The sequence below is a fragment of the Chiloscyllium punctatum genome, chromosome 30, assembly GCF_047496795.1.
Source record: "Chiloscyllium punctatum isolate Juve2018m chromosome 30, sChiPun1.3, whole genome shotgun sequence".
Classification (NCBI taxonomy): Eukaryota; Metazoa; Chordata; class Chondrichthyes; order Orectolobiformes; family Hemiscylliidae; genus Chiloscyllium; species Chiloscyllium punctatum.
Window position 1 is genome coordinate 12,211,397 of NC_092768.1, and position 27,807 is coordinate 12,239,203.

The 27,807-nt window shown below is 54.3% G+C and overlaps 3 protein-coding genes across 6 annotated transcripts in view; 1 reads left to right on the plus strand and 2 right to left on the minus strand.

Moving 5' to 3' along the window:
• csnk2b (casein kinase 2, beta polypeptide) overlaps nucleotides 1–282 on the minus strand; it is a 42,942-nt gene extending 42,660 nt beyond the window's left edge. The window contains exon 1 of one of the 2 annotated variants that reach the window (XM_072549881.1): nucleotides 103–282. The gene's annotated coding sequence lies outside the window, so the exon portion shown is untranslated. Of the gene's footprint in view, nucleotides 1–22 lie in introns of both variants that reach the window. The other variant, XM_072549880.1, reaches the window with a different exon arrangement.
• On the plus strand, nucleotides 1–15,555 carry nfkbil1 (nuclear factor of kappa light polypeptide gene enhancer in B-cells inhibitor-like 1). Of its 3 annotated transcripts, XR_011952788.1 has the most exons (6): nucleotides 401–1,524; nucleotides 1,961–2,253; nucleotides 5,822–5,934; nucleotides 7,365–7,485; nucleotides 13,308–13,920; nucleotides 14,188–15,555. XR_011952788.1 is itself a non-coding variant. In XM_072549874.1 (5 exons), the coding sequence occupies exons 2-5, from the start codon at nucleotides 1,983–1,985 to the stop codon at nucleotides 13,844–13,846; spliced, it is 1,044 nt and encodes a 347-aa protein (XP_072405975.1). In that variant the 5' UTR covers nucleotides 1–62; nucleotides 1,961–1,982; the 3' UTR covers nucleotides 13,847–15,555. The 3 variants fall into 3 exon arrangements, 2 of the variants coding, with proteins under 2 accessions (XP_072405975.1, XP_072405974.1); XM_072549874.1 differs by lacking the exon at nucleotides 401–1,524 and adding an exon at nucleotides 1–62 and having other exon boundaries at nucleotides 13,308–15,555; XM_072549873.1 differs by having other exon boundaries at nucleotides 402–1,524; nucleotides 13,308–15,555.
• On the minus strand, nucleotides 15,503–27,807 carry LOC140455169 (TNF receptor-associated factor 2-like). Its single transcript, XM_072549870.1, has 8 exons — nucleotides 27,804–27,807; nucleotides 25,426–25,504; nucleotides 24,366–24,464; nucleotides 23,746–23,817; nucleotides 22,547–22,876; nucleotides 20,422–20,599; nucleotides 19,532–19,680; nucleotides 15,503–17,860 (listed from the first exon to the last, which is right to left on the minus strand). Exons 2-8 carry the CDS (start codon nucleotides 25,492–25,494, stop codon nucleotides 17,645–17,647), a joined length of 1,113 nt encoding a protein of 370 aa, XP_072405971.1. The 5' UTR covers nucleotides 25,495–25,504; nucleotides 27,804–27,807; the 3' UTR covers nucleotides 15,503–17,644.

Sequence of the window (27,807 nt, forward strand, 5' to 3'; positions counted from 1 at the left end):
CCACACACACACAAACACATACCGGAGCCGCCCGTCGTCGATTCCCAGCCCCACGCCGAAAGGTACCGGGAGGCGCCCAGGCCGCCGCGTTATAATAGTTACCGACTGAATGGCGGTCGAGCACTTTTCTTTGCTTTTCCTCTCTATAATAAATTCGGCTGGCGGACGAAAATAATAATCTTCGGTCGGGAGGGTAACCCGAATCGCGCAAATACGAAGAAGGGGCGAGGGAGGGCCAATGAGCGGAGCCGTCCTGCCCGGGGCTCGCTCTGATTGGTCCTCGAGGGCGGGGCGGAGCGGAGCGGAGCGAGCGCGCGGGCGTCTCACCACGTGACACCAACCCAGGCCCCGCCCTCACCCTCTGACCACGTGACCCCCCCCCCCCCACTGAGCGGCCCACGTCACCGTGACCGAGCCCCCGAACGGCGATCCCGCCTCCCTGCCACTGACCACACCCCCCCGTTCCATGTCACCGCCCTCTGCGCACGACACCATCACCCCGACGCAGACATGACCCGCTTCCGGTTATCCCGACCTACCCTCCTCACCAAGACTGGACCCATTTCCGGTTACCCCATTCCCCCCCCTCACCCAGACATGACCCACTTCCTGTTACTCCCCTCACCCAGACATGACCCACTTCCTGTTACCCCCTCACCCAGACATGACCCACTTCCTGTTACTCCCCTCACCCAGACATGACCCACTTCCTGTTACCCCCCTCACCCAGACATGACCCACTTCCTGTTACTCCCCTCACCCAGACATGACCCACTTCCTGTTACTCCCCTCACCCAGACATGACCCACTTCCTGTTACCCCCTCACCCAGACATGACCCACTTCCTGTTACTCCCCTCACCCAGATATGACCCACTTCCTGTTACCCCCTCATCCAGACATGACCCACTTCCTGTTACCCCCACCCTGATATGACCCACTTCCTGTTACCCCCTCACCCAGACATGACCCACTTCCTGTTACTCCCCTCACCCAGACATGACCCACTTCCTGTTACCCCTAAACCCCTCATCTAGACATGACAGTTCAGAGAGTCAACCTCATTGTTGTGGCTGCGGAGTCTCTTTCTCTCTGTCTCTGCCTTGAATATAGTCAATACCCCAACAGCCCTCTGCTGTAGGGAATCCCACAGATTCACTCCCCTCAGGGAGAGAAGAAATTCCTCCCAATCCTGTCTTCAATGGGCAGCTATTCCTGATCCTTGTTCACTGGGAGGCAAATGAATCATTGGGATTTTAACCGTAAGACACAGGAAGAGCAGCAGGCCATTCAGTCACTGAATGGGATCGGAGCTGATTCGACGTTCCTCCTGCCTCCTTCCTTGCCCGTTCCTTCGGTTTCTCTGACTGATCAGGAATCTCTTGATCTCAGCCTTCAGGACTCTGTCCCCTCAGCCCTCTGTGGCATGAGACTCTCCATCCTCAGACAGTAGAAATTCCTCCTCATCTCAGTCTGATGTCCTCTCCAGCAGAGAAGGCAGTGAATGGTCAGACTTGCAGTACAGGTAGTTCTGCTGTAACAGGTCTTTTGTTAATGCGGGTTACGCCATCAGGTGAAGAGGGAATGCTGTTTCTAAAGCATGAACTTTTAAAGTGTGTGTTGGCTGTAACGCACTTACATCACCAAGTCTTTTAGTGTATTCGTAATGCGTAACTTTTGTATAGTGCGGAGTTGGACAGCAACGCATCTGTCGCGTTCTGGAAGAAATACATGTACGGTCCAGAGACAAATTGAGAGGTTTCTGGATATTGGAGAGATCAGGGAGTAAAAGGATTGGTGATCCCGGGGGATCGGTGCCTCACCCGTAGCGAGGAAGCTATCTGGGAGTTTTGTCGGTGTGCTGTGTCCGGTTATGCCTGGATCCCATTGCTGATTGTTCCCGCTGTCTGGGATAGTCCATGAGGAGCTTAACTGACCTTTTTGTTTGTGGTACTGACCAGGGTCACCGTCGCTGCTGTTGCCATGGTTTCTCGGAAGCAGGAGAGGTTACTGCGCTACGTGGAGGATGGCAACGTGCTGAAGTTGAAGTCCTATCTGCGCAGACACCATGGACTGTCAGTGACGTTCAGGGGACGGAAGGGCCGAAGCCCACTCCATGTGGCCTGCTCCCAGAGAGACGACGCTATCACCAGGCTGCTCCTGAAACATGGAGCAGACCCCCTACTCCAGGACCACAGGGGAAATACCCCACTGCACCTTGCAGCCCGGCAGGCAGTGAAGAGAGGAACCAGAGGTAAGGAGCAGCCTCTGCTCACAGCTCAGCATGGGAGATCACCATCAGGCCAGGGACACCCATCAAACAGGCAGGCTAACACTCCCTCTGTACATGGGGAGGGAAAACTCCCTCTACACTGTCTCCCCCCCCCATTAACACTCTCAGGACAGGGGCAGCCCCAAACAGGCAGGCTAACACTCCATCCTTACCCTGTACATGGGGAGGGAAAACCCCCTCTACATTGTCTTTCCCCCCTCCCTCCCCACCCCCCCCCCTCCCTCCCTTCCCCCCCCCCCCCCCCCCCAATCAACACTCTCAGGACAGGGGCACCCCTGTGAGAAACAAAGCTCACACATTTCAATAATTGCAGTCCGAGACAGAATCTGAATCAGCAGTGTCCTTTATTTTACACTTGCAAGTGGGTGTGCTGTCCAGTGCCTATAAGGTAGAGGACATACACACACCAAGTTCAATTCATACACAACATTTATATAATTTGATTTGTTTTACACTGCTCCCTCCCCGTTTACATCGTCCACTTCCCTAAGACCGGCCCCCATTACCCCTGTTTATCTCTTGCCTTATCCGGCCTTGTCTGTGACAAAATGCTTATTCCTGGCCTCAAGCCTGTTTGACCTCATCCTGCTGTAGGTCATTGTTAGGCATATTCTTTCTTCATCATTATCTACCCCCTTTATCTGTGCCTTTCCTGAGGCCGATCTGATCCCTATGACCCTTTTAATTGGGGTTTGTTCCTGTGTTTTTGTAAAAGTGGGAAGCAGATGTTTATACCTACTGTTTGTACAGGCGTATCTAGCTTAACTTCATCCTCTCACAACATCTTATCTATTTGCCCATAATGTCTACCATTGTTTTACTGGCACATCTCATTCTGACATACAATTTTAGCAAATACAAAAACAATTATATATTTCCTCCACATCGTTTCCATTCTTGTTGACTCAGCTCTTGGCTAAAACAATTACACACCGGTGTGAGCTCATTTTACTTTGTAAAATGGAATTGCAGAATTGCAGAAGTAACATTAATTTACCTATATCCCACACCCCCAAACAGGCAGGCTAACACTCCATCCTTACCCTGTACATGGGGAGGGAAAACTGCCTCTACAATGTTCCCCCCCCCTCAGCCCCCCATCAACTCACCCAGGACAGGGACACCCCCAAACAGGCAGGCTAATGCTCTCTCTACACTGTCTCCCCCGCCATCAACACTCTCAGGACAGGGCACCCCCAAATTGGCAGGCTAACACTCCATCCTCACACTCTACACTGCACCTCTACCCCCCCCCCCCCCCCCCCCCCCCCCCACTAAACACTCCCCAGGACAGGGACAGCACAGTGTTAGATACAGAGTAAAGCTGCCTCTACACAAGGAAGGAAGAGGCTTATGTGAGGATGAGATGTGAAGGCTCAGTGAGGGCACATGAGAGTTATGTTAGCCTGGAAAACCCTAAAGAGAGGGCTAAGAAGAGCCAGGAGGCGACATGAGATGTCGTTGGTGGATAAGCTCAAGGACAACCCGAAGGCCTTCGATAGGTATATCAGGAATAAAAGAATGACTCGAGTAAGATTAGGGCCAATCAAGGCCAGGAGTAGGCAGTTGTGTGTGGAGTCAGAGTAGATAGGGGAAGTGCTAAATGAATGTTTTTTGTCAGTATTCACACTGGAAAACAACAATGTTGTTGAGGAGAATACTGAGATACAAGCTACTACACTAGACAGGATTGATGTTCAGAAGGAGAAGGTGTTAGCAATTCTGGAAAGTGTGAGAATAGGTAAGTCTCCTGGGCCAGATGGGATTTATCCAAGGATTCTCTGGGAAGTCAAAGAGGAGATTGCAGATGCTTTGGCTTTGATCTTGATGTCATCATTGTCAACAAGAATAGTGCCAGAAGACTGAAGGATAGCAAATGTTGTACCCTTGTTCAAGAAGGGGAGTAGAGACAACCCTGGTAATTATAGACCAGTGAGCCTGACTTCAGTTGTGAGTAAAGTGTTGGTAGAGGTTAGAAGAGACAGGATTTATAGTCATCTAGAAAGGAATAAGTTGATTAGGGATAGTCAGCACGGTTTTGTGAAGGGTAGGTCGCACCTTATTGAGTTCTTTGAGATGGTGACCAAGCAGGTGGATGAGGGTAAAGCGGTTGATGTGGTGTATATGGATTTCAGTAAGGCGTTTGATAAGGTTCCCCATGGTAGGCTATTGCACAATATACGGAGGCATTGGATTAAGGGGGATTTAGTGGTTTGGATCCGAAATTGCCTGGCTGAAAGAAGACAGGGGTTAGTGGCTGATGGGAAATATTCATCCTGGAGTACAGTTACTAGTGATGTACTGCAAGGGGCCACTGCTGTTTTATAAATAACCTGGATGAGGGCATAGAAGGATGGGTTAGTAAATTTGCAGATGACACTCGGGTTGATAGAGCTGTGGATAGTGCCAAAGGATGTTGTAGGTTACAGAGGGACATAGATAAGCTGCAGAGCTGGGCTGAGAGGTGGCAAATGGAGTTTAATGTGGAAAAGTGTGAGGTGATTCCCTCTGGAAGGAGTAACAGGAATGCAGAGTACTGGGCTAATGGTAAGATTCTTGGTAGTGGCCATGAACAGAGAGATCTCAGTGCCCATGTACATAGATCCCTAAAAGTTGCCACCCAGATTGATAGGGTTGTTAAGAAGGCGTACAGTATGTTGGCTTTTATTGGTCGAGGGATTGAGTTTCAGAGCCACAAGGTCATGCTGCAGCTGTACAAAACTCTAGTGCGGCTGCACTTGGAGCATTGCGGACGGTTCTGGTCACCACATTATAGGAAGGATGTGGAAGCTTTGGAAAGGGTGTCGAGGGGATTTACCAGGATGTTGCCTGGTATGGAGGGAAGGTCTTACGAGGAAAGGCTGAGGGACTTGAGGCTGCTTTTATTAGAGAGAAGGAGGTTGAGAGGTGACTTAATAGAGACATATAAGATAATTAGAGGGTTAGATAGGGTGAACAGGGAGAGCCTTTTTCCTTGGATAGTGATGGCTAGCACAAGGGGACATAGCTTTAAATTGGGGGGGTGACAGATTGAGGACAGATGTCAGAGATTAGTTTCTTGACTCAGAGAGTAGGAGGGGTGTGGAATGGCCTGCCTGCAACAGTAGGAGACTTGACAACTTTGAGGACATTTAAATGGTCATTGGATGGGCATATGGATGAGAATGGAATAGTGTAGGTTAGACGGGCTTCAGATTGGTTCCACAGGTCAGCACAACATCAAGGGCTGAAGGGCCTGTACTGCGCTGGAATGCTCTCTGATCTTCTATTTTCTACACTGTTTCCACCCCCCCCACCCCTCAATCAAGCACTCCCAGGACTGGGACAGTATGGGGTCAGATACAGAGTAAAGCTCCCTCTGCCCTGACCTTATCAGGTACATTTGGATAGCTGCCTGTTTCCCCTGCAGCCTGCCTTTGACCGTTCTGTGAGCTGGAAGTAGGTGTTGCCCTGTGAGGCATGTGTTGATGACTGAGCCAGGCAGTGAGGAGCTTTGGTATCTAACTGTGGCCACTCTGTTTCTCTCCAGTCTATCAGGATCTGGTTGTCCCCCTCAAGAAGTCTTGCCCAGCGGCTATGGATGTGCTCAACAGGGAAGGCCTCACTCCTGGAGACCTGCTCGGGTCGATGAAGATGCGGCAGGTAACTGCTGGTTCCTGGCTTCCCTCTGCTCCCCTCCACCTTAACGGTATTCCAATATCAGCAACTCCATCACCAGCTGGACTTTGAGCTGAACTGTCAGTTGGTGGATTTATTTCAATCATTGGTTTGTGGGGAACGTGTGTGTTGTTGGCTGTGACAGCGTGTACTGGCTGTCCCTTGAGAAGGTAATGCCGAGTCTCCTCATCAAATGGCTGCAGCCTTTGGGGTGTGGGGACCCCCACCACCCCACCACCCCCACACAGCACCTTCTGCAAGGGTATTCCAGGCACAGTGTCATTGACGGAGCAGAGATCTGTTTTCCCAGTCAGCATGGCCATGGCTGGTGTTCCCATTCTCCAAGTGAGCAATCCCGCAAATCTGTTCCCTTGTTCAACTCCTAAACATCCAGCAACAAGACAGCTTCCTGTTTTAATGAGGAAAATAGGCACGAGGTTTTTTAGTTTGACATGTGAGAGGCATTGCAAGACCCAGCTAGGAGTCATCCTAGCTAGGATGTTAGCTAGCTCTCTTTCCGTGGATACTGCCTGGCCCGCTGTCATCCCCAGCATTTGTTGGTTTCCGTACAGATCCCAGCCTCTGCAGTGGATTAGCTCCAACCCAATCGTTTGCCTGGTTCTGATATGTCGGCATCCTGGGCTTGGCCAGCATTTGTTGTTGCCTGTTCCGAATGAATCTCCAGCTCGGGGGGCCAACTCCGTGGCTGTGGGTCTGGAGTCACGCGTGGGCCAGCCTGGTAGCTTGCTCTGCCGAAAGGGGAGTGCCCTAAACCCATCGACAGCTCAAACCGACAATAAGTCCCCGTTAACTTGCCCTGTCGCTGCAGTGTTTGTAAACCTCTGTTGTTCAGCAATGCCCCAAGCTTAAAGCTTCCTCCCCACCCCCCCCCCCCCCCCTCGCCAGCAGCCCCTTGTATTCCAATCATTCTCTCTCCACCTCTGCAGTTGTCTTCAAGCTCTCCAGTAGTCTGACATCTCCGTTCCCCCCCCTCCCAGCTGCAGCTGCTGTGGGATTCAGTCCATGTTTCCTGTAGCTCTTTCACCCCAGTCCCTGGGTCACTAGGCCAGTGAGATAACCGCTGTGCTGGCACACTGCTTAACCGGGTGAGTGTGCACACTGCTCCCCTGTTAATGCCAGTTGTAGGAGGGTGTGTAAAACAAAGGCAAATGACCAAGGGTGACAGCTGAACTGTGACCCCCATCTCACATGTGTCAAACGTGTATTTTACAGCTGGCTCTACAGTAGCTGCAGTGGAGTCTGCGCTCAGTTTGCACAATTGTCCCCCAGCATGTGATCACATAGGGAAGCACTTGCATTGCCAGTGCTGAGGGGGATGAGCGCATGTTGATCGTTGGCTGATTGATTGATTGAGAAAATCCACCCTGACTAACTGTTTCCTTCCAATGTCACAGCAGTGTCCAGGGGCTGAGGAAGAGAACGAGACAGCGAAGGGTCAAGCCGACAGGGAGTGGTACCAGAAGCTCTCTGCTGAATGTGAGGCTGAGTTCTACACCCAGTGTGGGCGCTATGAAGGTGAGGAGAATGGAGCAGGGGGAGGAAAGGCTCAGAACTACGCTGTGTTGCACACTCCGAGAGTCTCTCAGACCCTTCAGCACAACCCGTCCGTGTCAACCAGATATCCCAACCCAATCTAGTCCCACCTGCCAGCACCCGGCCCATATCCCTCCAAACCCTTCTTATTCATATACCCATCCAGATGCCTTTTAAATGTTGTAATTGTACCAGCCTCCACCACTTCCTCTGGCAGCTCATTCCAGACACGTACCACCTTCTGTGTGAAATTGTCCCATAGTGCCCAGGGATGTGTAGGTTAGGGTGGATTGGCCATGGGAAATTGTCCCATAGTGTCCAGGGATGTGCAGGTTAGGGTGGATTGGCCATGGGAAATTGTCCCATTGTGCCCAGGGATGTGCAGGTTAGGGTGGATTGGCCATGGGAAATTGTCCCATTGTGCCCAGGGATGTGCAGGTTAGGGTGGATTGGCCATGGGAAATTGTCCCATTGTGCCCAGGGATGTACAGGTTAGGGTGGATTGGCCATGGGAAATTGTCCCATAGTGTCCAGGGATGTGCAGGTTAGGGTGGATTGGCCATGGGAAATTGTCCCATAGTGTCCAGGGATGTGTAGGTTAGTGTGGATTGGCCATGGGAAATTGTCCCATAGTGTCCAGGGATGTGCAGGTTAGGGTGGATTGGCCATGGGAAATTGTCCCATAGTGTCCAGGGATGTGCAGGTTAGGGTGGATTAGTCAGGGGAAATTGTCCCATAGTGTCCAGGGATGTGCAGGTTAGGGTGGATTGGCCATGGGAAATTGTCCCATAGTGCCCAGGGATGTGCAGGTTAGGGTGGATAGGCCATGGGAAATTGTCCCATTGTGCCCAGGGATGTGCAGGTTAGGGTGGATTGGCCATGGGAAATTGTCCCATAGTGCCCAGGAATGTGCTGGTTAGGAGCATTAGTCAGGGGAAAATGTGGGGAATGGGTTTGGAGGGTCGGTGTGGACCTGTTGGGCTGAAGGGCCTGTTTCCACACTGCAGGGATACTATGAAATAACAGTGGAAGATCACTAGCTCTGGCCTCCCTCCCTCACCGGTGTAAACGTCTTCTCCACACTCATTCTCCACCTGACCCCTGGCAAATTCTGAACAAAAACATGTGTGTCCACCTTTCTCAAAAGGACACCCAAGCAGTATAGCAGTGATAGCAAGACTGAAGCAGGAGAGGTGAGGAAGAGAGTTCACATTCGAGATAACCTCAGAGCCGAGGTGCTGACGGGATCTCTATGTCTTCCCAAACCTGTATTACCGAGGGTTATCTCCCAGCATTCCCTGGCTGTTTGCGCCAGGCAGGTGGTTAGCTCAGCATTCCTGCCCCCCCCCCCCCCCCCCCCAATCTCAGCGTGTCCCGTACCGAACCTTCCCAAATCCTGGTCCTCCGACCCTGTCATCACTCGCTGTCTCTTCCCCTCCCTCCACCCTCCACCCCACTCCTTCCGTTCCCATCCTTCCACGGTTCTGAATAAAGACCCCCCCCCCAATCTGAAACGTTACCTGTGTTAGTGTGGAGCGGTCACCCGGTCTCGCCGAGTAAAGCTGGGGCTGGTGTAGCCACATCTGGGCACTGAGGACTGCAGACCAGGCAGAAGGATGGCCAAGAGGCAAAGCCTCTTCACCCTGCAAGGTGTGTCCCGGGGCCTTGGATTCCAAGGAGGGGGGGCAAGCGAGAGTGTCCCACCTTCTGCAGAGGCATTACTGAACACCTCTGCTCTGTGCTGAGCTCCGGCTGGTCAACATTTTGAGAAACCCTCCTCCACCCCCCCCCCCCACCCCCCCCAACTCTCCCTTCCCCTTTTGATCTCCTTACTGGAGAAAGGGTGTACCTGTACAGGAGGGGCATCGTGAGGAGGTTGATCTCGGAGCTGAGAGGGTTGTCTTAGGAGGAGAGATTGACTCGGTTCGGGACACACTGCCAGATACATAATCAGGAGGGGGTGGAAGGTTTGGGGAGAGAGAGAGAGAGAGTGTGCAGGGAAGGTTCACCAGGACGCTGCCTGGTCTCGAGGGCATTGTCTGTGAGGGAAGGTTAAAAGGACTAGGATTGTTTTCACTGGAAAGACGGCAGCTGAGAGGAGACCCTGATCGAGGGCTACACAGTAATGAAGGGAACAGACAGGGTGGGATAGTCAGGGGGCTTTCCCAGGGTTGAAGTTTCAATTACAAGGGGGCACACGGTCAAGGTGAGGGGGGGGGGATGTTTAAGGGAGATGTGTGAGGGAGGTTTTTTACGCAGAGAGCTGGAACACACTGCCTGAAGAGGGGGTAGGAACAGGTGGAGACATTTCAGAGGCAGCTGAATAGGGGGGGAATAGAGGGATATGGGCCGAATCAAGGGCGGCATGGTGGCTCAGTGGTTAGCACTGCTGCCTCACAGCACCAGGGACCCAGATTCCACCCTTGGACTGTGTGGAGTTTGCACGTTCTCCCCGTGTCTGCGTGGGTTTCCTCCGGGTGCTCCAGTTTCCTCCCACAGTCCAAAGATGTGCAGGGCAGGTGAATTGGCCATGCTAAATTGCCCGTAGAGTTGGGCGCATTAGTCAGGGGTGAATGGGTCCAGGTGGGTTGCTCTTCGGAGGGTTGGTGTGGACTTGTTGGGCCGAAGGGCTGTAGGGAATCTAATCTGTAAGACCGATTAAGAGCAGGAGGTTTGATGTTTCGTGCAGTTAGGGCATGATGATCAGCACAGGCTTGGAGGGGCCGAATGGCCTGTTCCTCAGCTGGACTGCTCTTTTTTAGTCTGTCTCTGTGTCTGTGTCTCTGTATCTGTCTGTGTGTCTCTTGTCTGTGTGTCTCTTGTCCGTCTGCCTCTTGTCCGTCTGCCTCTTGTCCGTCTGCCTCTTGTCCGTCTGCCTCTTGTCCGTCTGCCTCTTGTCCGTCTGCCTCTTGTCCGTCTGCCTCTTGTCCGTCTGCCTCTTGTCCGTCTGCCTCTTGTCCGTCTGCCTCTTGTCCGTCTGCCTCTTGTCCGTCTGCCTCTTGTCCGTCTGCCTCTTGTCCGTCTGCCTCTTGTCCGTCTGCCTCTTGTCCGTCTGCCTCTTGTCCGTCTGCCTCTTGTCCGTCTGCCTCTTGTCCGTCTGCCTCTTGTCCGTCTGCCTCTTGTCCGTCTGCCTCTTGTCCGTCTGCCTCTTGTCCGTCTGCCTCTTGTCCGTCTGCCTCTTGTCCGTCTGCCTCTTGTCCGTCTGCCTCTTGTCCGTCTGCCTCTTGTCCGTCTGCCTCTTGTCCGTCTGCCTCTTGTCCGTCTGCCTCTTGTCCGTCTGCCTCTTGTCCGTCTGCCTCTTGTCCGTCTGCCTCTTGTCCGTCTGCCTCTTGTCCGTCTGCCTCTTGTCCGTCTGCCTCTTGTCCGTCTGCCTCTTGTCCGTCTGCCTCTTGTCCGTCTGCCTCTTGTCCGTCTGCCTCTTGTCCGTCTGCCTCTTGTCCGTCTGCCTCTTGTCCGTCTGCCTCTTGTCCGTCTGCCTCTTGTCCGTCTGCCTCTTGTCCGTCTGCCTCTTGTCCGTCTGCCTCTTGTCCGTCTGCCTCTTGTCCGTCTGCCTCTTGTCCGTCTGCCTCTTGTCCGTCTGCCTCTTGTCCGTCTGCCTCTTGTCCGTCTGCCTCTTGTCCGTCTGCCTCTTGTCCGTCTGCCTCTTGTCCGTCTGCCTCTTGTCCGTCTGCCTCTTGTCCGTCTGCCTCTTGTCCGTCTGCCTCTTGTCCGTCTGCCTCTTGTCCGTCTGCCTCTTGTCCGTCTGCCTCTTGTCCGTCTGCCTCTTGTCCGTCTGCCTCTTGTCCGTCTGCCTCTTGTCCGTCTGCCTCTTGTCCGTCTGCCTCTTGTCCGTCTGCCTCTTGTCCGTCTGCCTCTTGTCCGTCTGCCTCTTGTCCGTCTGCCTCTTGTCCGTCTGCCTCTTGTCCGTCTGCCTCTTGTCCGTCTGCCTCTTGTCCGTCTGCCTCTTGTCCGTCTGCCTCTTGTCCGTCTGCCTCTTGTCCGTCTGCCTCTTGTCCGTCTGCCTCTTGTCCGTCTGCCTCTTGTCCGTCTGCCTCTTGTCCGTCTGCCTCTTGTCCGTCTGCCTCTTGTCCGTCTGCCTCTTGTCCGTCTGCCTCTTGTCCGTCTGCCTCTTGTCCGTCTGCCTCTTGTCCGTCTGCCTCTTGTCCGTCTGCCTCTTGTCCGTCTGCCTCTTGTCCGTCTGCCTCTTGTCCGTCTGCCTCTTGTCCGTCTGCCTCTTGTCCGTCTGCCTCTTGTCCGTCTGCCTCTTGTCCGTCTGCCTCTTGTCCGTCTGCCTCTTGTCCGTCTGCCTCTTGTCCGTCTGCCTCTTGTCCGTCTGCCTCTTGTCCGTCTGCCTCTTGTCCGTCTGCCTCTTGTCCGTCTGCCTCTTGTCCGTCTGCCTCTTGTCCGTCTGCCTCTTGTCCGTCTGCCTCTTGTCCGTCTGCCTCTTGTCCGTCTGCCTCTTGTCCGTCTGCCTCTTGTCCGTCTGCCTCTTGTCCGTCTGCCTCTTGTCCGTCTGCCTCTTGTCCGTCTGCCTCTTGTCCGTCTGCCTCTTGTCCGTCTGCCTCTTGTCCGTCTGCCTCTTGTCCGTCTGCCTCTTGTCCGTCTGCCTCTTGTCCGTCTGCCTCTTGTCCGTCTGCCTCTTGTCCGTCTGCCTCTTGTCCGTCTGCCTCTTGTCCGTCTGCCTCTTGTCCGTCTGCCTCTTGTCCGTCTGCCTCTTGTCCGTCTGCCTCTTGTCCGTCTGCCTCTTGTCCGTCTGCCTCTTGTCCGTCTGCCTCTTGTCCGTCTGCCTCTTGTCCGTCTGCCTCTTGTCCGTCTGCCTCTTGTCCGTCTGCCTCTTGTCCGTCTGCCTCTTGTCCGTCTGCCTCTTGTCCGTCTGCCTCTTGTCCGTCTGCCTCTTGTCCGTCTGCCTCTTGTCCGTCTGCCTCTTGTCCGTCTGCCTCTTGTCCGTCTGCCTCTTGTCCGTCTGCCTCTTGTCCGTCTGCCTCTTGTCCGTCTGCCTCTTGTCCGTCTGCCTCTTGTCCGTCTGCCTCTTGTCCGTCTGCCTCTTGTCCGTCTGCCTCTTGTCCGTCTGCCTCTTGTCCGTCTGCCTCTTGTCCGTCTGCCTCTTGTCCGTCTGCCTCTTGTCCGTCTGCCTCTTGTCCGTCTGCCTCTTGTCCGTCTGCCTCTTGTCCGTCTGCCTCTTGTCCGTCTGCCTCTTGTCCGTCTGCCTCTTGTCCGTCTGCCTCTTGTCCGTCTGCCTCTTGTCCGTCTGCCTCTTGTCCGTCTGCCTCTTGTCCGTCTGCCTCTTGTCCGTCTGCCTCTTGTCCGTCTGCCTCTTGTCCGTCTGCCTCTTGTCCGTCTGCCTCTTGTCCGTCTGCCTCTTGTCCGTCTGCCTCTTGTCCGTCTGCCTCTTGTCCGTCTGCCTCTTGTCCGTCTGCCTCTTGTCCGTCTGCCTCTTGTCCGTCTGCCTCTTGTCCGTCTGCCTCTTGTCCGTCTGCCTCTTGTCCGTCTGCCTCTTGTCCGTCTGCCTCTTGTCCGTCTGCCTCTTGTCCGTCTGCCTCTTGTCCGTCTGCCTCTTGTCCGTCTGCCTCTTGTCCGTCTGCCTCTTGTCCGTCTGCCTCTTGTCCGTCTGCCTCTTGTCCGTCTGCCTCTTGTCCGTCTGCCTCTTGTCCGTCTGCCTCTTGTCCGTCTGCCTCTTGTGTGTGTGGATGTATGAGAGTGACACTGAGGCCTGGGCTCTGAGATGTAGAAATATTGGGTTGGGGGGTGGTCTGTGGGATGCTGGTGGGTGATGGGTAGGGTGCACAGGTACTGACCCACCATTCCTCCTTCTCCTTCTCTCGCAGAGGACCTGTCCACGGGAGAGGTGGAGCCTGAGACGTACAATACCTGGGCTGACCGCCTGGCGAGGGAGTATGCAGCGAAGCGATCCAGAGGGGCGGGGAACAGCTGGAGCAGGGAGCAGTGGGCCAAGGAGAAGGAGTGGCAGCAGCAGGAGCAGGAACACCGGCGATACCTGGAGCAGGCACAGAGGCTCCAGACGGAGCGGGCGGCCAACCACAAGCAGCGATATGAGCGAGGCTGTGCCCACATCTTCGGTCAGGGCTCTCCGGGCACCGGGACCCCGCTGAGCTACAGCGACATCCCGTGGCCTGCACCCAGAGGCACGGTGGAGGAGATGGTGGCAGTGATCCTGCATGGGGTGGAGCGTGGAGATCCGGGCGTCTACCGCCGCTACCTGAGGGGACAGCAGGTCATGTGGCACCCCGACCGCTTCACCCAGCGGTGTGGGGACCGCCTGGCACAGGCTGACCGCCAGAGGATCCTGGACACTGTCATTGCCCTGTCCCAGGCCCTCAACAGGCTGGCTGACGGTGCTCGCTGATGGGCTGGACAGTACAGGGCGGGGATGGGCAGAGTGGCCTCCTGCTCCTGCGCTGTGATTCCCTCGTCGGCTGCCTCCTGTGGGCCAGCAGGAGGGGATGGGATGGGCAGAGTGGCCGCCTCCTGTGGGCCAGCAGGAGGGGCTGGGATGGGCAGAGTGGCCTCCTCCTGTGGGCCAGCAGGAGGGGCTGGGATGGGCAGAGTGGCCTCCTGTGGGCCAGCAGGAGGGGCTGGGATGGGCAGAGTGGCCTCCTCGTGTGGGCCAGCAGGAGGGGCTGGGATGGGCAGAGTGGCCGCCTCCTGTGGGCCAGCAGGAGGGGCTGGGATGGGCAGAGTGGCCACCTCCTGTGGGCCAGCAGGAGGGGCTGGGATGGGCAGAGTGGCCTCCTCCTCCTGCTTCTCTGCTGTGATTCCGTCACCAGCCTCTCTCTTTGGGCCCTGTCAGAATTTCCCAATCCACCCCACACCTTCCGAACTGAGAGTCAAACCCATTCGAAAACAGCTCCACGTTATCCCATCTGGAACAACAATCCATGCTCTCCCGGACGTTGAGGGAGAGGTGGGGTGGTAGGCAGGCTGACAACATCAAACAATTCAAAAGGTGGGGAACAAAAATCAAAGACTCAGTGGTTAGCACGGCTGCCTCACGGCGCCAGAGACCCAGGTTCGATCCCACCCTCGGGCAGACTCTCTGTGTGCACATTCTCCCTGTGTCTGCGTGGGTTTCCTCCAGGTGCTCCGGTTTCCTCCCACAGTCCAAAGATGGCCAGGTTTGGGTGGCTTGGCCATGGGAAATTGTCCCATAGTGCCCAGGGATGTACAGGTTAGGGTGGATTGGCCATGGGAAATTGTCCCATAGTGCCCAGGGATGTGCAGGTTAGGGTGGATTGGCCATGGGAAATTGTCCCATAGTGCCCAGGGATGTACAGGTTAGGGTGGATTGGTTGTGGGAAATTGTCCCATAGTGTCCCAGGGATGTGCCAGTTCGGGTGGATTGGCCATGGGAAATTGTCCCATAGTGCCCAGGGATGTGTAGGTTAGGGTGGATTGGCCATGGGAAATTGTCCCATAGTGTCCAGGGATGTGTAGGTTAGGGTGGATTGGCCATGGGAAATTGTCCCATAGTGCTCAGGGATGTGTAGGTTAGGGTGGATTGGCCATGGGAAATTGTCCCATAGTGCTCAGGGATGTGTAGGTTAGGGTGGATTGGCCATGGGAAATTGTCCCATAGTGCCCAGGGATGTGCAGGTTAGAGTAGATTGGCCATGGGAAATTGTCCCATAGTGCTCAGGGATGTGTAGGTTAGGGTGGATTGGCCATGGGAAATTGTCCCATAGTGCCCAGGGATGTGCAGGTTAGCCATGGAAAATGCAGGATTACGGAGGGGGCCTTGGTGAGAAACCCATTGGAGGGTCAGTGCAGACTCAGTGGGCTGAATGGCCTCTTTCCACATGCACGATTGTAGTTTCTCTCTGAGAATGGGTGTGGTCAGGGGGAGATATTATACCCCACAGCCAGCAATGCACTTCAGAACTGAGGACTGCTATCCCAGGTTAAAACAAATCTCTCAGCCAGTCTGCACCCAGTCAGTTGTTAAACAGACACACATGATAAAGAGCTGACCTTATGTTTGTGTCATTATCAGTTTACTCTGCATTTTATTATTTATCACAAAATAAAACAGCTGACAACTTCAGGTTTAAATACAAACTTGTTTTCTGTAGTGTTTCAACTGAGCAATGGTTTGAACTTTCACACAGTCCCACAACACAGTGTGGGATCCGAACAACACTTGTCCCAGCCAGTAGTTGGCCAGCGTGGAGATTCAGCCTCGGTCAATCCCAGAGACAGCCCAGCGGAGAGTAACTGGGATATGCATTCACTCTATGAGGAAGCTCTCCGTCTGCCACTTCGTGCGGTTTGCTGATGGAAACTCAAGTTTGGAGTTCAAACGCAAAAGGATGACCCACAGCAGTAAGCTGGTCATGTGTCAGGAGTGATTGAGAGAGGGTCTCACTGGACTGAGCCCACTCTCCTCTGGGATTTACAAGGATCAGAGGTGACTGAATTTGACACTGAGGACTTTGACCGGGTGGATGTGGGAAGATGTTTCCTGGGAGATTCTCAAAATGGGGGAGGGGGATCTTGGGTAAAAGTAAGGAGTGCACATTTAAACCAGAGACAACCATTGTTTTGTCTCTCAGGACTGTCAGTGTATATGTCTCTTTTTGGAATTCCCTTTGTCAAAAAGGACAAGGTCAGAAGTCACACAACACCAGGTTAAAGTCCGACAGGTGTATATAGAATCACGAGCTTTCAGAGCACTGCTCCTTCATCAGGAGAAGGGTAGACTTCAGATTTCACTTGGCGAAAGAGCAGCGCTCCAGAAGCTAGTGCTTCCAAATAAACCTGTTGGACTATAACCTGGTGTGGTGTGATTGTTAACTTTGTCCACCCCAGTCCAACACCGGTATCTCCACCTCGAAAAGCCCATCGAATGCAGGATGTTTGAATGTTGCTATGGCGGAGTTAGTTTGATCCCTGACCAAGGGAGCTGAATGGTAAGCGGGGAACAGGCAGGAAGGTAGGGATTGAGGTGAAAATCCAATCAGCCACAAGAGTATTGCGTGGGGAAGTGAGCTCCTCATTTGGAAGACCCTGTCTCTGCATGGCCCAGGTGAGGGCCTGATTGCTGTTAGCTCACCTTCCCAGTTCTCTGGCTGCTCAGAACCCCACCACAGGAAGCCTGTTCAATCCCCTCAGCCCACCCCAGGCTCACCCCCAGTCTCAGCCCATCCCATCTTTGGTCGTCCAGCACAGTGTCTCGGCCTGACCCTGATGGGCATGTGAGGCTGTTTCAGAGTCTACTCTGTCCCTGTCGGCTCTGGAGTCACACTGTTGGCCAGACTTCTGTGGATTTCCTCTCAAAACACATCCGTGAACTAAAGGGGGGGGGGGTCAGGCCACAATCCAGGAGCTATTGATCGGTTCCATTCTCCTGCACTGCTGTGGTTGGGATCGGTGTTCACGTTTCTGGAATACCTCACCAGATCCACCAGAGACCATCATCACTTCCTCTTTATAAGGTGTCTGTGTCACTCTGTCAGTGTGTGTGTGCCTCTGTATCTGTGTGTCTCTCGTGTGTGTCTCTGTGTGTGTGTGCGTGTGTCTCTCTCTCTCTGTCGTTCTCTGTACCTCTGTCTCACACTGTGTCTCCCTGTGCATGTGTCTCTGTGTGTGTGTCTCTCTCTCTCTCTCTCTCTCTCTCTCTCTTTCTCTCTCTGTCTCCATCTCCATCTCTCTCTCTCTTTCTCTCTCTCTGTCTCCATCTCCCTTGCGCTCTCTCTCTCTCTCTCTCTCTCGTTCTGTGTCTCTCACTCTCTGCCTCCCTGCTAAAATGTGGGAGTGAGTAAGTGAATGAGTTGAAGGCTAACTTCCTGAACGCTTGCCCTTCTTCATTGTGAGGAGTTTGATATAAGGTTCAGCACAGGGCAAGACCGTATCGCCCAGCAGAGTATCAGTTCCCCTCCCTCCCCTCTCGGTTTGATTGATATCATGTATAAAATTAAATATATAAATAAGAATTCCTGATGCTCGCTGAGAGACAGGTTTCACGACCGAAGTGCAGTCCAGAACTTGAAGCTTTAGGATGTTGAGATGTCTGGGATCCAGGCCAGCCCAGAGCTCGCTGTGAATAAGCACCGTAACTCTGCCAACATCACCACCGGGTGGCTCCTGTTTCTCACCCACAGTGTCCAGAGGTCGGTTCCCCCCCTGTCTCGGCCCCAGTGTTCCCCCTCTAAGAGTCCACGCTGGCCTTGATGAACATGACATCATCGGTGACATAACCCTGCCAGTTGGCATGGAGCTGGGTAAGGGGCAGGAACTCTGGGCAGCCGCTGGCGATGTTCATGGGCTGGACGGGCCTTTGGAAGGAGGCAGAGCTAATGTCCGGTTTGAAGGCAGTCACCACGTGCTGACGCCTGGCACTCTGATCCAACAGGCGGAAGGTCACCTGGAGGCAAAGCAGAGAGATGGCCTTACTCCTCTTGTTCATGCTCGCACTCTCTCTCCTGTCAGATCGACTCTCCCACCATCCCTCACGCTGTCAGGGTGACTCTATCAGGGCCGCACTCCCATCATCCCTCACTCCATCACAGTGACCCCTCCTATCACCTCCGCACTCCCATCATCCCTCACTCCATCACAGTGACCCCTCCCATCACCTCCGCACTCCCATCATCCCTCACTCCATCACAGTGACCCCCCCCCCATCACCTCCGCACTCCCATCATCCCTCACTCCATCACAGTGACCCCCCCCATCACCTCCGCACTCCCATCATCCCTCACTCCGTCAGGGTGACTCCATCAGGGCTGCACTCCCATCATCCCTCACTCCATCACAGTGACCCCTCCTATCACCTCCACACTCCCATCATCCCTCACTCCATCACAGTGACCCCTCCTATCACCTCCGCACTCCCATCATCCCTCACTCCATCACAGTGACCCCTCCCATCACCTCCGCACTCCCATCATCCCTCACTCCATCACAGTGACCCCCCCCCCCATCACCTCCGCACTCCCATCATCCCTCACTCCATCACAGTGACCCCCCCCATCACCTCCGCACTCCCATCATCCCTCACTCCGTCAGGGTGACTCCATCAGGGCTGCACTCCCATCATCCCTCACTCCATCACAGTGACCCCCCCATCACCTCCGCACTCCCATCATCCCTCACTCCATCACAGTGACCCCCCCCATCACCTCCGCACTCCCATCATCCCTCACTCCGTCAGGGTGACTCCATCAGGGCTGCACTCCCATCATCCCTCACTCCATCACAGTGACCCCCCCATCACCTCCGCACTCCCATCATCCCTCACTCCATCACAGTGACCCCCCCCATCACCTCCGCACTCCCATCATCCCTCACTCCGTCAGGGTGACTCCATCAGGGCTGCACTCCCATCATCCCTCACTCCATCACAGTGACCCCCCCATCACCTCCGCACTCCCATCATCCCTCACTCCATCACAGTGACCCCCCCCATCAGCTCCGCACTCCCATCATCCCTCACTCCATCACAGTGACACCCCCCATCACCTCCACGCTCCCATCATCCCTCACTCCGTCAGGGTGACTCCATCAGGGCTGCACTCCCATCATCCCTCACTCCATCACAGTGACCCCTCCCCATCAGCTCCGTGCTCCCATCATCCCTCACTCCATCAGGGCTGCACTCCCATCATCCCTCACTCCATCACAGTGACCCCTCCCATCAGCTCCACACTCCCATCATCCCTCACTCCGTCAGGGTGACTCCATCAGGGCTGCACTCCCATCATCCCTCACTCCATCACAGTGACCCCCCCCATCACCTCCACACTCCCATCATCCCTCACTCCATCACAGTGACCCCCCCCCATCACCTCCGCACTCCCATCATCCCTCACTCCATCAGGGTGACCCCATCAGGGCTGCACTCCCATCATCCCTCACTCCATCAGGGTGACCCCATCAGGGCTGCACTCCCATCATCCCTCACTCCGTCAGGGTGACCCCATCAGGGCTGCACTCCCATCATCCCTCACTCCATCAGGGTGATCACTATCAGGGCTGCACTCCCACCATTCCTCACCACGTCACAGTGACCCCCATTACTCTGTCACTGAGTTACCTTCTTGCTGAAGGGCCATTCCAAGATGGCGTCGTACTTTCCCTTCATGATGACCAGGAAGAGTGAGAGGTGAGTGTTTGCCCCAATTCCGTCCCCGTTGAGGTAGAGTCGCAGACACAGCATGTATCCGCAGTGAGCTGTGAAGAACGCTGTCGGGGAGAGAGAAGAGAAATCAGCAGATAGTTCGGACAGGAGGGTGCCCGGAGAATTCTCACTCTCTGCACCGCTAACCCAAAGAGCCAACACCACGGTGACTGGACCAATCTCGACCCAGGTAACATCCCTGGAATCAAAACCTTCGCATCGGGAACGGGGACGGGGACAAGTTGGTTTCAATCGGAACAAAACCACTTCTGTCACATCCGTCCTTGGGCCTGGGGTCATGCGTAACATGGCTGGCACTTTGTGGCAGAGAGAGAGAGAGAGAGAGAGAGAGAAACGCGTCAGCCGTGATGGAATGGTGGACAGACTCGATGGGCCGAATACCCGAAACCTGTTCCTGTATCTGATGGGAGTGAGCTGCGCGAGGTGTACTGAACCACAACAGAAACAATGTCCTGACCATCAGCACGGTGTCTGGGTCTGCAATGTACACACCACCCCCCCCCCCCCACCCCCACCCCCCCTCCAAACCAACACCTTCTCGAGGGGCAATTAGGGACAGGTTAGAAATGCTGGGTCCAACCAGCGACTGACAACAACATGCCGCAATGTTTGTGGATGGATGGGAAGAGGGCGTTCCCCCTCTGCCTTGTGTGGGAGAGTCTGGGAACACTTCAGAAGGAGGGATCGCCTACTGCGGGGAACAGAGGTGAGGAGAAATTTCATCTCTCTCCGAGGAAGCGAACGTCGGCGCGTTGTGGGGATGGGGTGAGTGAACGAGGCCTTACGTGGGGAGAAGATGGAGGGCACTTTTCTGTCAATGGCGTCTTGCATCTTGCGGGTGAAGTCGGCGATGGCCCAGACCAAAGTGCTGTCGTAGGATGTGTGCTCAAGGATATCGAGACGCAGTTGGAGGTCAGCGATGACCAGGTCCTTCAGGCAGATCGATTTCTCGTGCTGCTGGATCTGAGGAAGGCATTTGCAGGCGGTTAAATGACACAGCTCAAGCAAGGCCATTAGCGAAGGACGAGAGTGTTTGACTGGTGTCATATCTCCCCAACCCCTGGGGTTTGTGCCCAGTGTCTCATTAAGGTCTGACAGGCCTAGAAACTCGCCAGTGTAGGCAGCAGGAAGGGGTTAAATTCCTCAGACACTACCTTCTCAAAGCATCAGGGCAGCAGATCCATGGGAACCCCACCACCTCCGAGCCCCTCCCCATCCCGACTTGGAAATATATCGGCCATTCCTTCAGTGGGGCTGGGTCCCAATCCTGGAATTCCCTCCCTGAGGGACATTGTGGGTCTACCCACAGCACATGGACTGCAGCGGTTCAAGAAGGCAGCTCACCCCCACCTTCTCAAGGGGGGGCAACTAGGGACAGTCTTATTGAATGGCGGGGTAGGATCGATGGGCCAAATGGCTCACTCCTGTTCCCGGTTCTGATGTCAAGTTCACCCGAGACGCTCTTGGGTGGACTCTGCCTCTCTGTTCATTCCCACTGAGGTGCAGTGTGCTGGGGTTCACCTACAGTGGTGATCCTGTGTCATCGACCTGTCCATCATCATCACTGCTGAACTCCCAATATTGACAAGACACTGACCCCCCTCCTCACACACACACACACACACACACAGTCTCCCCGACACACACACACACACACACACACACAGACACACACACACACTCACTCTCCCCCCCTCACACACACAGACACACACACACAGACACACACACACACACACACTCTCTCCCCCCCACACACGCACACTCTCTCCCCCACACACACAGACACACACTCACACAGACACACACTCACACACTCTACCCAGCACACACACACACACTCACACAGACACACACATTAACAAACACAGACACTTTCTCTCTCTAACACACACAGACACACACACACACTCTCTACCCAGCACACACTCACACGCACACACAGACAGACATACTCTCTCTCACATACACGCACTCTCTCCTCCCCAGACACACACACACTCACAAACACAGACACTTTCTCTCTCACGCACAGACACACGCAGACACACTCACACACACAGACACACATTCACACACAGACACAGACACAGACTGTCTCACCCCGGCTCCTCCCCTCCGGAGGGTCATTAACCAGGCCGACACAGTCACAGAGGGACTGGGGGTGGGGGAAGATGTCCGGCTGGGTTGGGGGTGTGGGGAATAAGGGGAATATTGTACACAGCCTTGTTCCCATCCGGCGAGATAGTTGGCAGAAAACGAACAGGAGGGACTGTAGTCACGTAGACGAATCGCCGACAACGTATCAGGGCGTCCCCTCAGAACCGAGGCACTCCAGTTCCAGACGGAGAGGGGGAGGGAACTCTTCTCTCAGAGGCTGAGAAATCTTTCCCACAGAGAGCTGTGGGGGGTCTGGGGTGAGGGGGGTGCAGATAACATGTGGATATTGAAGGCTGAGATTGAGAGATTCTCAATCAGTCGGGGGGAGGGGCAGCAAGGTGGACGTGAGGGATTTTGGGACCAGCCATTGAATGGTGGAGCAGGCTGGAGGGGCTGAATGGCCTCCCCTGTCCCTGTTTGATAAGGTCTAACACACACACACACACAAGCAACACAGACACAGACATACAGACAGATGCACACACAGAGACAGGGAACAGACACACATGCACAGACACACACAGGCAAAACACAGACAGACACACAAACAAAGACACAGATACACACAGAGAAACACATGCACAAACACACACAGACACAGACAAACAAGCAGACACACACAGATGCACAGACAGACAGACAGACACACACACACACACAGAAACACATGCACAGGCAGACATACACAGACACATATGCGCGAACACGCACCGAGGTACTGACACAAACAGACTGTTGTGAAATACCCACCTTGTTTCTGAGCTGTGCGGTCACTGTCTCCTGCTCCTTCAGCTTCCTCTCCTGGGCCATCAGAGTATTAGATGTGTTTGCCACTTCCCGATTCAGCACAGTCACGATGTTTTCAAAGGTCTGCACCCTCACCCTCAGATCATGCTGTTCCTCCAAGTCCCTCGGCAGTTGCTCACCATCACTGTCGCCCAGGACTCCCTCCGGCAGAGCCAGGCTGGCTCCTGATCCTGGGGCCTGTTTCGCCAGTCCCTGCCGAAAGGCCTCAAGCATGTAGTCCAGGTGCTGCTGAATACAGCTCAGCTTGTGTTGGTGCAGGTCAGCCTCAGAAACCTGGGAAAAGCACAGACATCAGCAGCTGGATCAGCCCAGGGATGTGGGAGCACCCGTAACCCACCCCCAGGCCTGGCCCAGCCCAACCAGGCCTGGAGTTAAAGGCTGGGGAGAGGTGGGGAGCCTGGGGCCTGTCCTGGGAAGGGAGCCTGACTGTTCCATATTCCACTTCCACCTCCGCCAGGCAACACCAGCCTCTGGGACGCGGGGCAGCGTCCCTTCCTCTCAGAGGGGTTAGAATCCAAGTCCTGCTTGCGGTCACACAATAGACAATAGGTACAGGGGTAGGCCATTCGGCCCTTCAAGCCAGCACGACCATTCATTATGATCATGGCTGGTCATCAAGAATCAGTATCCTGTTCCTGCCTAATCCCCATAATCCTTGATTCCACTATCTCTAAGAGCTCTATCCAACTCTTTCTTGAAAGTATCCAGAGACTTGGCCTCCACAGCCTTCTGGGGCAGAGCATTCCATACACCCACCACCCTCTGGGTGAAGAACCGCACCCCACCCCAACCCCCACCCAACGCTCCCCAACATCAGGCTGGAAACACCTGTCGGGAGTCCTGGTGCCAATCCCCACCCTGAGACAGAGAGGACGGCATTCGGGCATCTGACACCCCCCTCCCCCCCCCCCACCCCGCCGCAACCCCACCACGATATCCCCCCCCCGAATCCCCTTCCCTTTGGCAGCGGTCTGCGTTTAGATAGCGCCTGGGACACCAATAGTCTCATAGCATCAGTGACACCGGGCTGGGGGAGCAGACCGGGGTGGGGTGGGGTGGGGTGGGGAGGGGGCAAGGGCGGAGGGGGAGGGAGGGAACAGAGGGGTGGGGTGAGGCTGGGGATGGGCAGGTGGTCAACTCACCGTCTCTCTGCAGCCGACGAAGCTGAAGGGGCATCTCAGCAACCTGCGCTCACAGCTCGGCCCATGCTTACCCTGCGACAAGGCAACAGACCATCAGAGGGAGAGGGAGATGGAGGGTCACTCACTGGACACTGAGGCCTAAGGCCTTCCTAACATCCACCCATTCCCATCCCCAGTCCCCCCTTTCCTCCAAACCCCGGCATCTCTCTTGGCCACCAGAGCGTAGTCCCAACTTCCACACCCCACGCCCATGCCCCCCTCCCCCCCACCCCCCAGAGAACCCCAGCCACCGTTACCCGGCTGGGGGTTTCGGATGTGCGGGTGCAGCGTGCAGTGGGCTGTTCACTGTAGGAAGGCGCCTGCGGCCCAGCTGGTCCCAGCCCGCCTCACACAGACAGCGTTTTGCCTCTCTCTGATCTTGGCCCACCGTGTCTGAGGACTTGCTGTCACTCCGACACTATCGACCATTGGGTGGTGGGGCAAGGGTTAGACCTGGGGGGGGGGGGGGGGGGGGTGGTGAGGATGTGGAGAGTGTCTGCCATTGGAACCTCCCTCCCGTCGCTGCTCTGCTCCTCAGCCTGGACCCTCATGGTGAGAGGGCTCTGGGAGTAGGATCTTACCTCCAGCTCCCGGAGTGGTCCACTCCATTCACAGCCTTCGTTGCGACAGTAGACCTGCAGGTTGAGGATCTCCTTCGCAATGGCTCTGTCCCTGAAACACTGGAACAGGACAGGCAGAAAGTGGCAGTTAGGCAAAGTACCAGAAAATACCGTCAGCCCTGACCGACTGGGAGTATATACCCAGGGACTAGTGTCTGGCTTGTGTGACTGGGTCTGACACCTCACCACCAGTAAATACCAGAAGAGCAGAGGAAACAGGAACAGCAGGAGGCTGCTCAGCCCCTCCAACCTGCTCTACTGTCCTCAGCTGATCTGACATTTCTCACATCCACTTTCCCCAGAACCCTCGATTCCTCTTGTGAAAGGTTGTGTGTGTATGTGTGTGTACACTGTGTATGAGAGTGTGTGTGTGTGTGTGTGTGTGTGTGAGAGAGTGTGTGTATGTGTGGCTCTGTGTGACTGTGTGTGTGTGTGTACATTATGTATGAGAGTGTGTGTGTGTGTGTGTGTGTGTGTGTGTGTATGTGTATGTGTGACTGTGTGTGAGAGAGAGTGTGTGTATGTGTGGCTGTGTGTGACTCTGTGTGTGTGTGTGTACACTGTGTATGAGAGTGTGTGTGTGTGTGTGTGTGTATATGTGGGAGTGTATGTCTGTGTGTATGATTGTGTGTGTGTGTCTGTATCTGTGTGTCTGTGTGTGCATTTGAGAGATTGTGAGAGAGAGGTAGGCAGGAGCTTGGAGTTTCAATCAGACTGACACCAGCTGAGGACCAATCGGACAGTACAGGAGGATTGGGAGGCATGTTCCCGATGCAATGAGTCACACCCAATTCACTCGGCGCGTAAGATAAACTCTGAACGCCTTCTCTCGATATCTTTGTTTGAAATTGTCGACTATGTAAAGTATCTGGACCGATCGTTGAGCAGTGAGGGGGTTCGGTATGAACCCACCACCTCAGTCTCATAACCTCTGACTGGTGTTTCAGAATTTTCAGCCAATCGCTGACATGTCTCGAGCAGAACACGTATGTAACAGAACATACAGAACACGTGTGCTTACTTTCTCCAGCGTGGCACATGAACTGTTCTCAACCATTCCGTTATCTCGTAAGCAGGATGGGCAAGGCATAGATTCTTTCCTGTTGGCAGGAGGAGGGGAAAGCGTTTTAATTCAGGGGTTAATTCAACACCAAATGTCCTTACCATCGCCTGTCCTCACATTGGCATCGCCCACAGGACCTTATTAATCAAGGTCACTTCTGCAGCATTGGAATTTCAGAGCTGTAATGATTGCTATACCCCCTCCCACCCCCCAACTTTCACCAATCTCCGATGGGAATCACACTGACTCTGAGATCGGACTTTGTTCAGCTTCACTGTTTACACAGTGCCCTGCCAGACCAACAGCAGTGTTGGTGGGGTCGGAATCCAGTGCCAATCTGATGCCAGGCAAAATGCTTCAGTAATTCTGACACAGCACACCCTCTCTCTACCCCCCAGCTCCCCCCCCCACCCCAATCCAGCTGCTCTCGACAGGTGCTCAACCAGCCCACGCTTGCAAAATGCCAATGAATTGCTGACACTGAGAGGTGGTTCTGTTGCTGGGGCAGTATGTGATGGGTGAACCAGCAGGAGCAAGTACACACTATCTCAGACCACCCATCCAGCTTGCAATGGGGCTCACTAACAACTGACATATAGGGACCTGTGTTCACCGCAAACAAAAGGGACTTGCTCAAGCCTTGCACCTTCTGTGATTCATTACAATAAAAGAAACCTCAGGAGCCTATAGCTGCCTTCTTCAACAGCAACACCCTAGCCAATCAGAGTCCACCAAGCAATGACCTTTGCCCCTGCAGCGCAAATTGTCTTGATTCTTTGGCATTCTTGCATTGGGTCCTGATGGACAACACATCTCTGCCTGCCCCAATGCTCCATGGCACTGAGTACGGGTAGAGCTAAACACCCTTCGGAACTTGTTGTGTGGGGTGTTCTCTTTCACATGACTGTCCTGGGGACCAGAGTGGGGGCGGCGAGACAGTGAACAGGAAGTTTCCCCGCTCAGCACCCAGCCCAGAATGTTCCGGCCTGGGTCAGAGAAAGGGGAGTCATTCGTATTTCTAAAAGCCCCCAACCTCCGAAAACCTCACAACGGTTCTGTTGTCTCACCGACCTCTCTGTCAGAGCAGAGGGAATCAAAGTGCACACAGTGACCATGGGATTCCCGATCCAACGGTAACTGACAATCAGGGAGACTCCTCTGTTCTCACTCGTTCATACGACAATTGGCAGGAGATGTTTAGCTCCAGCTCAGAGAGCAGGCAGTGTGGTGGGATCAGCATCTCCATGAGTGAAGGTAAGAACCAGGAGCAGGAGTAGGCCGTACTGGACCCTCTCCAGCCTGCTCGACCATCTAATAAGATCATGGCTGATCTTTCTATGGGCTCAGCTGCACTGACTCGCCCTCTCACCGTAACCCCGAATTACTGTTCCAAAATCTATCTTTGCCTTAAAAACATTCAATGGGTGTAGCCTTAACTGCAAGGGGATCCCACAGAATCCCAACTCCCTGGGTGATGAAGTTCCTCCTCAGCTCAGTCCGAAATCTGCTCCCCCTCATTTTGAGGCTCCGCCCCCCCCTAATTCTAGTTTCACCTGCCAGTGGAAACATTCTCCCTGCTTCTATCTCATTCATTCCCTTCATAATTTTATATGTTTCTGTTCGATCCCCTCTCATTCTTCTGAATTCCAATCAATATAATCTCAGTCTGCTCAGTCTCTCCTCATAAACCAACCCCCTCGACTCTGGAATCAACCGAGTGACCCTCCTCTGCACCCCCTCCAGTGCCAATACATCCTTTCTCAGGTAAGGAGACCAAAACTGCACGCAGAGCTCAAGGTATACTCTCACCAGCACTGTGTACAGCTGCAACATAACCTCCCTGCTTTTAAACTCCATCCCTTTAGCAATGAAGGACAATATTCCATTGGCCTTCCTAATGACCTGCTGCATCAGCAGACCAAGCTCCTGTGATTCATGCACAAGGACACCCAGGTCCCCCTGCATAGCAGCATGCTGCGACCTCTTACCCTTTAAATAATAATCCTTATTACTGATACTTCGACCAATGTAGAGAACCTGAGCAATTTCTCGGGGAAAGGCAGACTATATCTGGGGCTGAACTCCAGTCTCAGGGTATTCTACACATCAGCTCAGGGGCAACAGCACCATCCAATGGTGCTACTGATGAAGCAGAATGAGGAAGGATCAACTGAGGTGTTTAAAAGGATCAAACTCACAGGAGTTCCCCAGTGTATACCCAATGGAAACACACAGGAGGACCCAGTGTATACCCAATGGAAACTTACAGGACGGCCCCAATGTATACTCAATGGAAACACACAGGAGGACCCAGTGTATACCCAATGGAAACTTACAGGA